The 10,977-nt window shown below is 51.6% G+C and overlaps 3 protein-coding genes across 4 annotated transcripts; all 3 read left to right on the top strand.

The window, feature by feature from the left end:
- Nucleotides 1-817: 817 nt before the first annotated feature.
- On the top strand, nt 818-1,242 carry H310_09663 (hypothetical protein; the record flags this gene model as incomplete). The annotated part of the gene is made up of 2 exons (XM_008875806.1): nt 818-883; nt 943-1,242. The coding sequence occupies 2 exons, from the start codon at nt 818-820 to the stop codon at nt 1,240-1,242; spliced, it is 366 nt and encodes a 121-aa protein (XP_008874028.1).
- A 945-nt stretch (nt 1,243-2,187) lies between these two features.
- Nucleotides 2,188-5,224, top strand: H310_09662 (hypothetical protein). Its single transcript, XM_008875805.1, has 7 exons — nt 2,188-3,107; nt 3,171-3,455; nt 3,525-3,674; nt 3,756-3,842; nt 4,033-4,343; nt 4,412-4,664; nt 4,754-5,224. Exons 1-7 carry the CDS (start codon nt 2,236-2,238, stop codon nt 5,016-5,018), a joined length of 2,223 nt encoding a protein of 740 aa, XP_008874027.1. The 5' UTR covers nt 2,188-2,235; the 3' UTR covers nt 5,019-5,224.
- Nucleotides 5,225-6,949: 1,725 nt separating this feature from the next.
- H310_09661 lies at nt 6,950-9,476 on the top strand. 2 transcript variants are annotated; one of them, XM_008875803.1, is made up of 8 exons: nt 6,950-7,402; nt 7,507-7,964; nt 8,309-8,397; nt 8,458-8,603; nt 8,647-8,738; nt 8,816-8,872; nt 9,000-9,112; nt 9,170-9,476. In XM_008875803.1, the coding sequence occupies exons 1-8, from the start codon at nt 6,976-6,978 to the stop codon at nt 9,273-9,275; spliced, it is 1,488 nt and encodes a 495-aa protein (XP_008874025.1). In that variant the 5' UTR covers nt 6,950-6,975; the 3' UTR covers nt 9,276-9,476. The 2 variants fall into 2 exon arrangements, with proteins under 2 accessions (XP_008874025.1, XP_008874026.1); XM_008875804.1 differs by having other exon boundaries at nt 8,458-8,738.
- The last annotated feature ends 1,501 nt before the right edge of the window (nt 9,477-10,977 follow it).

Below are 10,977 nucleotides of genomic sequence, written 5' to 3'. Positions count from 1 at the left end.
GAGACCGCGATTGTGTCGATGCCGCTCATACCGTGCGCTTGCCCACTGCCATACGTGATCGTAAAGTTGGGATTCGACGACAGACGAAATGTGGACGACGAGGACCAGGGATGTATCCGCGAGCGAAGGCCGTGCTGTGTTTGAAGGTCTGGGTTGCCGGCGCAGTGGGATGCGCACAAGGGTATCTGCTACCACAGAGAAGTGAACAAGGGTCGCCAAGGCAAGCACGAAACTGTGGTAAACTGCTGGAATCGAACAGGCATTCTCGACACTGAACTGTCGAATTTCGGCTAACATGTTGCTGCCATCCAGTTGTCATAATTTGTACCTGTATATTTTTGTTTCCTTTGAAACTTGTTTCAAGTCGACCGTTTAAAAGTCGGGGGGAAATCAGTACATGTTTAATGTTAAGGATATGTAGCTGCACCGACACATTCCTCGTCCAATAGGAAATCGACAATTCTAAGGGACCAGTAGAATTCGATTCTATTGTCGGTTGTCCAATCACCTCCCATTATATTGTCGGTTTGTTGTCGCGTCTGAAGTATATGTAACTTTACAATTATAAATATTTTATACTTTGACACGTCGACGTGCCAAAGATCTCATGTTTGTCTCAGCGCAAAGAGCGAAAACGTGGTGGATCACGGCTTGGGGCGTCCGATCCCGAGCTGCGCTTGACTCGTCCGTCTCAACAAAGCCGATTGCTCGTTTCGACGCGAGCGGCTTCAAGCGCCGGAATATCGACGTCGTGGACGAGCCCTCCGTCGCCATGTTTGGATTTCACCAACACACATCCCCCTGTGGTGGGGGGTTGATGGCGTGTTGGAAGGGCCACGGCACGGGGGCTTTGGTGGCGATATCTCGACGCAAACCGACTTTGGTTCGGATTGGAAGGCGGGGTGTTTGCCACGTTGCTGTAGTTTATCTGGGTCGCAGTAGACGCCGCTGCACGTCGCAAACATTGCGTTGACGATTCCGTTCGTCATGGGCAACAACTTCGTGACCAACAAACAGGTCACGGCAACGACTTGGATCGGGGTTTGTTTTCTCTGGTTGTCCATGGGGTGGGTGCGTGTCCTCCTCGACTGTTGCGAGGATTACAAAAAGCTGGCGGCATCCGCCCGAGATGCGACGCTTGTCGCAGCTGTCGTGGACAGCTTCCCCGACAATACCGACGACGACTCGTTCACGGCCGTCGACTACAACGCAGCTACTGAACGCGACCCAGCAGCCACCTGAAGCGGCCAATGCACATTGTGTTGACGTATACTCTCGACGCTAGTTGATGAATCCTGGACCTGCCATGGATTCATCATACCTTGCCCCAGTCGATGGGACATTTCGATGCGAAGGAAACGTCGAGAACGCCCCGTGTGACGAAGTAACATGCATCGTTGGGCTCCGTGTCGCCTTTCGCTCAGCCTCGACACCGCTCGAGCGTATAGCGAACGAAGACGTACCTGTACGGTAGCGTGCGGCACGTCCAAGTGGATGGTGGTGGTGCAGCTGGAGCAACTTCGTAGTGCTTGGATTTTAATGGTGGCATTCGAATCCCTGTGGGTATGGAGAGGTTGGTGAGTCTGCACTGTTCTCGCCTGCAGCAAGGAGATATCAACCCCCCACTGGCGACCATTCAATGTCACGTGCTCTGGATGAGCCGTGGGAATCAACCAGCAGAAATTCTCATCCAGTCTTGACACATCTTTGACAAAACGCCTACCGACGATGTCGATGCGAACTTAATGGCGTTGGCCACAGCACGTCAAGCTCCCTTGGCTCTCGACAATTTGGTGGTGGCAGTGTCAGTGTTCGATAGGAGTTGACAAAGCCATTCTAAACATCTCCAACGACGTGCTGTTGTCTATCGAGGCCTTTGTCCTCTGTCCAGCAAGTGCACAACCTCTCGTTTCACCTCGCTACCAATGTCACGGCGCATGTTGCGGCCACGAGCGTCTGGATCGCACCAAGACATACATTCCTCTCCGATCTTCGAAATTCGAGCCGAAGTACGTACCAAGCAAGGCGTTTCATCCGGATACGGTCCGAATGTGCGGGAGAGGACCGACGGAAATTTTAGGGAAATTATCGGCATTTTTGTGAATGTTTGTCGCGTTTCTATCCAAAACCGCTGGCGTTTTGTATACAATCCTGGAGCTGCTAGTCGCAATTCGCTTAAATCGTCAACAAATTCATCAACACTTGCTCAAACCGCGCCAGTCCGAGTTCGACAGCATGAGGAACGAGGATGCGCCAGTCGTGCCGCTTCTTCCTCCACCCAAGGCCGCGACATGCGTCGTGACTGCATCGTCGACGTGCCGACGTCCGCTGAGCAAGGCGGCGCTGCGGAAGGAAGCGTCTTACGTGTTCAAGTACCTCCTCTTTGCGCAGGTGACGGTGTACCTTGAGACGGGCACGATTCCGTGCTTGCTGGACTCGTTCGCTGCTGTGTTCAACATGAACGCGCGAGAACAAGGCTGGCTTGGTAGTGTCGTGTACATCTCGCTGTGCGCGGCATCACCGCTCAGCGCGATCGCGTACAAGCACGTGGACGCCAAGTACGTCTTGGGGATCTCGCTCGTGCTCAACAACCTGTGCGTGCTTGGATTCGCGATGACTCCGACGGGATTCGAAAATAGCTCGATCGTCCTCATCACGATGCGAGCATTGATCGGGTTCACACAGTCCTTTCTGTGTGTGTATACGCCGCTGTGGGTCGACTCGTTCAGTCCGCGCGGGAGTGTCGCCGGGTGGATGAGCTACCTCCAAGGCAGTGTGCCGCTTGGAGTTATGTTTGGCTACCTCTTTGGGTCGGTTAGCAACTGGCTCAACACAGACATGTGCTTGTTCCAGTGCTGGCGATGGCCGTTTCTGCTTCAGTTTGTTCTGGTCGTGCCGCTCATGGTCGGGGTCTTCTTTGTCCCGAGTGAGCATTTAAACATCATCAAGTCGGCGCCAAAAACCAAGAAGCTTCCGATCCAGTCGGCGATTGCATCGTCAAGCAACGACGACTTTTCTGGCGACCGCAACGAGACCCATCCTGTCGTCCTCGAAGAAATGGTGCTTACACGCCACCTATCCCACTCGAACTTGAGCGTTTCTTTCCGGTACGTCGGTCATGCTCCGTTGTGCTCGTTCGTCGTGCTTGAGCTTTGCGTGGCTTTCTTTAGTGATGCGGAGCTCAACCCAGCCCAATTTACAGCGATCCGGGCGTCGTACATGACCCCTCGCTTTCGCATGGACTCGTATGATATCGAATCGCTCTTTCTCGACGACCAAGACGTCGTCCACCACGTCCACCATCATCATGGCCACCACCACAATCCAGCATCCACGACGTCCACCTATGGGTCTGTCGGAGGCCCCGAGCCACCGGAGCTCTCGACATTTCGCCAGGAAGATCGCTTGTCGACGATTGCCAGCAGCCACGGACGAGAATCGACCGGCATCCCATTGTACGTTTGCCCATTCAGTCCAGACAATACGTCGTCGCCGGCTCTCGCATTGATCTCTTTGTATTGCAGCGCCGACAGCACTCGCTCGTCTTTACCTCCTCGACCATCGAACTCGTGTCCCGAGGTTCAAAGCAGCCAAAGCGCAAACCACCCGTCGCAACCAAAATCAGCGCCGCCGGTCCTGCCTTCCGTGAATGAAGTGACCAACTCATCGTCTTCGTACGTGGCAGTGCGTGATCATGGCCAATAGAGGGCCAGTGTGCGAATAAGGGACGGATGGAGCGATGATATCGTTGATAGGATGGAAGAGGCAATGTTGTTGCCTGCGTCCACTGTGCCCCACCAACCCCTTCCCGTGCTTCGATCGTCCTCGCACCGGTCGTGTCGGTACGAACATTCGGGCAACACTCGAGCGTTCATGCGGTGCCGTACTTGGACGCATCATCCATTGTTTGTTATTTGTGTGCTTCATTTGACACAAGTGCACGCGTAAAAGAACTCGTTTGAATTGATTTGATCGAAAGCGATGTTGTTCATGTGTGTTGACTCGTTTGATCCATAACACCACGTCGTCCAGGGGCTTGTCGAGCCAAGTGAGTCACGGAGACGCCGATGACGACGAGTACGAAGAAGACTTGTACTTGGACGAAGACATGGGGTTTTTCCAAAGCCTGGGCGTTCTTCTCATGCGGCCCCTCTTCACATTGATCGTGCTGGGCCTGAGCGCAATTTACTTTGTCGTGACGGGTGTCCAGTTCTGGTCGACAATTTACCTCGAGCGCAATTTCGACGCGTCCGTCGTCATCGTGAATGGTTTGTTTGTGGTTGTCGCGGGAACTGGGCCGATTTGGGGCGTGTTTTTTGGAGGCGCTCTGATTGATCGTGCAGGTACAAAGGACATATTATCCGTGTTCACTACGATGTTTATCGCTCTTTTGTTGACTTTGTATCAATAGGAGGGTACATGGGCCTCCACCAACGCGCCAAGGCCCTCGGAATCTGCGTTTGTCTCGGCTTTGTCGCGTTTTCTCTCGGTGTTCTCACAACATTTCTCCCCAACTTGTACCTGACGGCGGCCAGTTTGTGGCTCTTGCTGTTCTTTGGCGGGTCCATCCTTCCATCGTGCACTGGCATCTTTATCAGTGCCACCCCCGTGCAGCTCCGGTCGTTGGCATCGTCCGTGTCCGTCATGGTATTCAATTTACTCGGGTACGTCGTATTGTTTCGATGTCTTGATGGTCGTCACTTTTCCTGGTTGCTTTATGGTGTGGGGAATTGACGGGATGGTTCGCGCCTAGATATGCCTTGGCTCCAGCGCTGACCGGGTCGTTCATGGAATTGATCGACAACCACCACGACGACCCGACGAGTTACTGGTTTGGCTGCGACGAAGCGTGCATGTATCGCGTCGGGTTTCGATGTTGCTTGGCATGGAGTGTCTGGTCATTGCTGTCGATGCTCGCAGCATACATTGTCGCCAAGCGACAAGCGGCGGCTGCTGGCCCAGCTGCGCACGAAAACGAAAAGTCGCCCGAACCACCCGTTGCCATGATGATGCACTAGGTTTTGTGTCGTCGCAATATCCCACCAAGCTCCCGACGACCAACAAAATAGATGCAGGACATGAAAATATACCCAGTGTCGCTCTTGGAAACGACGTGGTGCTGACGACATTCTTGCGTGTGTGGTCGAAGGTTAGCCCAGAGTTGAATCCCGTGCACAGTGCGGGCTCTTTGCACGCCTGGACGGACACAGATATCGAGCAACACCAAAGTCTCGAGGGTGCACGACGATCCACGCGACTACACGGGATGGCTGGCCTCGTTTTGGATCAAATTCAACACCTTACTTGGCAAAACCAAACAACTTTCCTTCAAGTTTTGTGTTTGACCGTTGTTTGTTTTCGTTCGTACGTGTATGCCCTATCCTTTTCCTTTTCGTTTTCCAACAAATTCCAGGCACGTCGATATTGTCAAGCATAGCCACGGCGCGCTCGTGTTTGAATCTTGAGTTGGGGGTATATTTCTTGACATGATTCCAAGTCGCAGTCGAGGCCAAGCCGGGTACAGATGGAGGCACAAGCCGTGGCTGTCCTGTGGACGTTGGGACCTCGCGTCGATGACGAGCGTTCAAAATTCGATGAAAGTGGCAATGGAGTTGGCGGTCAAGTCGACTGGAACACTTCTGTTCATTCAGGTCGTGGGGGTTGCAACTCTATGTCGCTGCACGAAGAGCTGGACGAAGTTCTTTTCCCCCAAGAACGCTGGTGTCAGCAAGTCTTGGTGTGGATTGCAGCGTTTTCAAAAGGTTTTTTGCTTCTTCACTCGCTCTGACGCTGCCACTCCAATTGATACTTTCTGCGACAATGTGCTCGCACAAGTGTATCAACCCGAGGTGCTTCACATTCGCTGTCTCGCAAAGTAGTTTCGCTGGATTATTACTCGATGCATTTCGCCACAACGAACGACGAGTCGGCCATCGTCAGCATGTGAATTTATTCTTGTGACGACGACCTTGGCGTAGAGTGAGCTCGAAAGGGACACGAACACGGTGTCTTTGCTTCGGCGCGAGTGATGCTGGATGCAATGAACAAGTTTGTGCGTGTGCAGAAAAGCATTTGTGAACGCCCTACTTTTGAGAGGACAGGCAAGGTGGCCAAGGAGCTCCAGTAAACACATCTATCCCCACGGTCGGTGCTTTCAAAACATGCCCATCCATGCAAGCACGACATGCTCGTTGGTGACTCTTTCGTTTCGAGTGACGCACACGGCTCTTTTCGTCCTCATCAACGACAGAGAATCGATGTATCGATCGATGGTGATGCGATCTCGCGATGCGACCTCTTCATCACAGAGCATGCACATACTCCACTTCCAGCATATTCTGTTCATTCCGTGTTCCGGGGATGTTTTGTGCACTGCGTGGGCGAGTGGCATCCCAACTCGACCCGTCCGTCGCGTTTCCAAGGACCCCTGCGCATGGCTGCGCGAAGTTGTGTTCAAACCAGCCGTCCATGGCAGGCCGCCGGGTAGGCATGAATGTGGTCGATATCTCAGCGCATCTTGGCTGGAGCAGTGTGGCCGTTCAGCGTTTCCGTCAACTTCAAAGCTTGAATGCCAAAGTGGCCGCTGCCGTGATCTCGTTCGATCTAGTCCACAACTGAGCAGTGGATGATGGATGCTTCGAGCCGTTCACACAGTACGTGCGCAGCCAGCCATTCCAAACGACGGGGGACCACTTGAACAGAAGCGCCTTTCGTTTGTCAAGCAAAGGGGCAATACCTCCCGCTTTGAACCCCTCTGGCATGACGAACGGAGGAGCTGCGATGAAGGTTTTCGCCTCTGCCTTGACCGCGTGCATGGCAGACGTGGCGTTTTCATGACTTTAACGTGCGACGTTTTATTTCACTTGTGTCGTTAAACCATGTGAGACTCCATTATCCGGATATTATGGACTAAAACGTATCTGTTTAACCCAAGTAATATCCAGGACATCGACAGGGTGGCACACAAATTCCACCATGAGCGACGACGAGGACTACGAGTTCGAGTACAGCGACAACGACGATGATGTTGACATGGGAGATGATGAAAACAACCCGGAAGTCGAGATGGAGAATAAGTATTACACGGCCAAGGGCGTGCGCGATGAAAACTGCACGTCGAGCGACCAAGTCGAAGCCGCGTTCGAGGCCGTGCTCGACCTGGACGACATGGGCGAGTCGATTTGGGGGTTCCGAGCGCTGAAACAATTGATCAAATGGGGAATCCGACATAACGAGCTGGAAAAGGCCATGAAACACTACGAGAAGCTCCTCCATCGCATCGCAACATCGCCCGGGATCACACGCAACATGGGCGAGAAAGGCGTGAACGGCGTGTTGGATTTTGTGTCGGCGCATCCCGTTGTACAAAATGCGTCCACGTCGTCGTCTTCCCCGTCCGGAGGTACGTCGCCTTGATGCGTCGCACCCTACGTTCGGGGACAACCTCTGTTTCAACAATGCCCCGCACTCCATCCATGCACCTTCACTCGGGTCATGCACTTGTAGACGACGGATCGTGGGCAATTTTACAGCAATTTTACGAAACAACGTTGGCAACGTTGCAGCAAAAGGAGTCGCGAAACGAACGCCTGTGGTTCAAAACCAACATCAAGCTCGGGAATCTCTTGTTTGACCAGATGGAAGCAGTTGGAACACCCAAGCACACGCAGTTGCTGCGAATTGTCAAGGAGTTGCTTGCGTCGTGTGAATCGAATGCTGCGGCGTCCGCCGCTGACGCCGCCCTCGACGACGACTCGACTGGCGCGTCGATTGCGTCGTCGAGCAAGAACGATTCGCAGCTCTTGGAAGTGTACGCGCTGCAAATCCAGCTCTACACAGTGCAGAAAGACAACAAGAAGCTCGTCGAGCTGTACGAAAAGGCACTGTGTGTCAAGCCGGGGGTAGCCCATCCACGCATTGTGGGCGTCATTCGTGAGTGCGGCGGCAAGATGCACATGATGCAGGTACGATTGGAGCTTTGATGAGTTTGGGTGTCGATTACACGGGCACATTGTTGTGCAGCTTTCGGTATGACTACGTGGCAATGGCGTGTGTGCAATCGTCTTCGGCGCATCCGTGGGAGTGAGTGCTACCTATGGTTGAGCAAGCTCCCTTCTGCATTTTTTTCATGTACTTCTCATGGTTTGAGTTTCCATTCGCCATGATTTGCATCGACATGCGTGCGAAAAATACATTTCAATTTGGAGACATGTTTGGGCGAAACTCAAACATTTTTGTCTTACCTTGAAAGGTTTCACCGACGTTGGTCGCTTCTGCTTGAGTTTTTACCCACAATGAAAATGCACAGGGGGAATGGGAGAAAGCCCGAAATGCATTTTTCGAAGCCTTTAAGAATTTTGACGAAGCAGGCGAAGGCAGGCGGTTGCAGGCTCTCAAGTACGCCAACCCATCGATACATTATCGCAAAATTGAATATTACTTCGTCGCTTTTTCCAGATACCTGGTGCTTGCAAATATGTTGGGCGACTCGAAGATCAACGTGTTCGACTCGCAAGAAGCGAAACCATACGAACAGGACAAGGAAATTGTCGCGATGACCCAACTCGCCGATGCTTTCTTGAACGACGACATCAAACAATTTGGTACGTGGGCATGTACCATAAAGCGAGTGGAACGTGCTGTTAGATTCCGTGTTGAATCGTCATCGCCGATCCATCATGTCGGATGGATTTGTCAAGCATTATGTCGACAATCTCCTTCGGGCTATTCGCAGCAAGGTAACGTGTACAAATTCGATTTCGCTGTCAAAAGCTTCAATTTGTGATGATGGCCCTCACGATAATGCTGTATTCAGGTCGTGCTGAAGGTGATCAAGCCATATCAAGTTGTAAGATTGGCCTACATTGCGATGGTAAGCTACAAAATTCTAGGTTGCGAGTGTAATATTTTGCTTCCGACTTGATTATTCACTGTGTTGACTACTTTTTGTGCACTAAACTCACTTGGTGGGTTACAATACGTCATAACGAGTATCGTAGGAGCTCAATGGAATTGAGCGACAAGAAGTCGAACATATTCTGGCGGCGCTTGTGCTGGACGGAAAAATTGAAGGTCGCATCGACCAAGTCAACGGACTCTTCTTCCTTCACCCGTCCGTACACACTGGATGGTTTTCTTGGATGTTTTACCAACACGAATTCTTTCGTAGACAAACGAGCGATGTGAAACAAGTCGGTGCGCTGAACGAGTGGACGACATCGCTGGAGAAATTGCGCCGTCAATTGCACGACAAACACTTACCCGAAGCAGCATAACACCCAGAGGAACATTTCCAACTTGATAGCGATGCGGAATGTCTTGGTTTGTGGAATGATTTGAGTTGTAGCACCCTACGTCGGGTCCTTGAAACAAGAGTGAAGTAGGGATGGCAAAATGTATCGGTCGGGTCGTTAACGCTGTAGCCAATCTATCGTGAGAGAAAACATTGGAAAATCAAGTATATTCAGAGTCCAAAGTGACCAATTCCTTCGAGGGAGGGCGATTGGCGTAGCGATGGTGTTGGAAATATTTTATGATTCTCGATATTGTATAATGAAGAAATTGTCCATAGTTAACGTGGGAACGTTTGAAAATCAATAAACAAACGGGTTCGACCACTGCGTTTCACACTCCAAGACTGTTGGCTTGTTGCCCCTTTATGCACGATTCGGACCAGTATGTAAGTGGTAGAAGACCTGCACATGTTACGAGGCGTTTGTAAGATGGTGAGAGACTTCTTGACTACTCCAAAGTATTACTCGTTTTCCACACAAAATGGTCGTTTTCCCTTGATTCACGTTGACCTGGTGATTTTCAATCCACTTGGCTTTTGTTCAACTCCAAACCACGAGGAAGGCACCAAACATTTCAAGCGAATGGCCCAACAACTGCCTGGCCGATGCGACAGCGCGCTCGTAGGATAAGGCGTCAACCTGGACATGATACGAAGCGCATCAAGCAAGGAGAGCATCCTGTTTCATGTGAGGAACCTTCTTCTGTTGAAGTTTCCCGCGCTCACGCAAGACAAGGCCGGAAACGACGAACTCGGTGACGAAAGGTCATGGCCAAGATTGTTGCGTGCATCATTGCATTGTTGTTGTCTACCAGCGACGTCGCTGAAGGACGAGCTTCAAGCTCGTCATGCATACGCCAGTAGGAAGAACAACTGAACGTAGGAAAGGAGCTTTATCAACAACATCAATTCACTTCGCGATGTGCCTCCTTGGTCCTGAGTCGCTTGCTAATCGTTTGCTGTCGGTTATCCTCGTTTGTCTATCGTTCTACTCACAGCCACACGCATTAGTTCAAGATCATCGTATGCATTTCTTCCATGCCATTCAATGGACGATACCTTTTTTGACGAGTTGCGACTTGTTTTCGATTGAACCCTCGATCGTTGCTGTTGCAATAGACTCGACGGTACGAAGAAGCGGTCGGGAAGGCGAGTGAAGTTGACGAAGCGTGACATACGCCGCATTTACCGCAACGCAATCGTACGAAACTTGTCAGCAGCGCAAAGCGCCAAGACACTATCGGTGCGGGTGACTGCCCGCACTGTGCTCAACGTGCTGAAATCAAGCAAGTTCATCAAATACACGAAGAAGAAGCCGGCGCCGTATCTGAAGCCGCATCACAAGTAGGCGCGTCGTGCTTTCGCCTGCAAAACACATTGCGAAGATGGATTTTTGGAGTCAATTTGTCTTCTCTGACGAAAAGAAGTTCAACTTGGTTGGCCCGGATGGATACCGCGCGTACTGGTGTGATCTCCGTGGTGACGAAAAAGTGTTTTCGAAGCGGGTCAGTGGTGGAGGCAGATTTATGGTTTGGGGTGCTGTGAGCATGTACGGGAAGTCTGATATCGCATTCCTTGAAGGACAACCAAGCTCGAGGAAGTATTGCAATACGATGGAGACATATCTGTTCCCCTTTTTGGACGAAGTTCAAGAGTGTCTCGAAGACCAGATTGTTATGTTCCAA

The sequence above is a fragment of the Aphanomyces invadans genome (genome assembly GCF_000520115.1).
Source record: "Aphanomyces invadans strain NJM9701 unplaced genomic scaffold supercont1.22, whole genome shotgun sequence".
Lineage (NCBI taxonomy): Eukaryota > Oomycota > Saprolegniomycetes > Saprolegniales > Verrucalvaceae > Aphanomyces > Aphanomyces invadans.
Note: the sequence above shows the minus strand (reverse complement) of the source record. Positions and strands in the feature narration are given on the sequence as shown.

Excerpts from the sequence above, each read along its gene's own strand:
- H310_09661 (XM_008875803.1), top strand. The coding sequence starts at position 6,976 with ATGAGCGACGACGAGGACTACGAGTTCGAGTACAGCGACAACGACGAT. Across the intron at positions 8,604-8,646 it reads CGACGACATCAAACAATTTG|ATTCCGTGTTGAATCGTCAT; the intron begins GTACGTGGGCAT and ends ACGTGCTGTTAG. Across the intron at positions 8,739-8,815 it reads TTCGGGCTATTCGCAGCAAG|GTCGTGCTGAAGGTGATCAA; the intron begins GTAACGTGTACA and ends TGCTGTATTCAG.
- H310_09662 (XM_008875805.1), top strand. The coding sequence starts at position 2,236 with ATGAGGAACGAGGATGCGCCAGTCGTGCCGCTTCTTCCTCCACCCAAG. Across the intron at positions 3,843-4,032 it reads TCCTCGCACCGGTCGTGTCG|GGGCTTGTCGAGCCAAGTGA; the intron begins GTACGAACATTC and ends CACGTCGTCCAG. Across the intron at positions 4,665-4,753 it reads ATGGTATTCAATTTACTCGG|ATATGCCTTGGCTCCAGCGC; the intron begins GTACGTCGTATT and ends GTTCGCGCCTAG.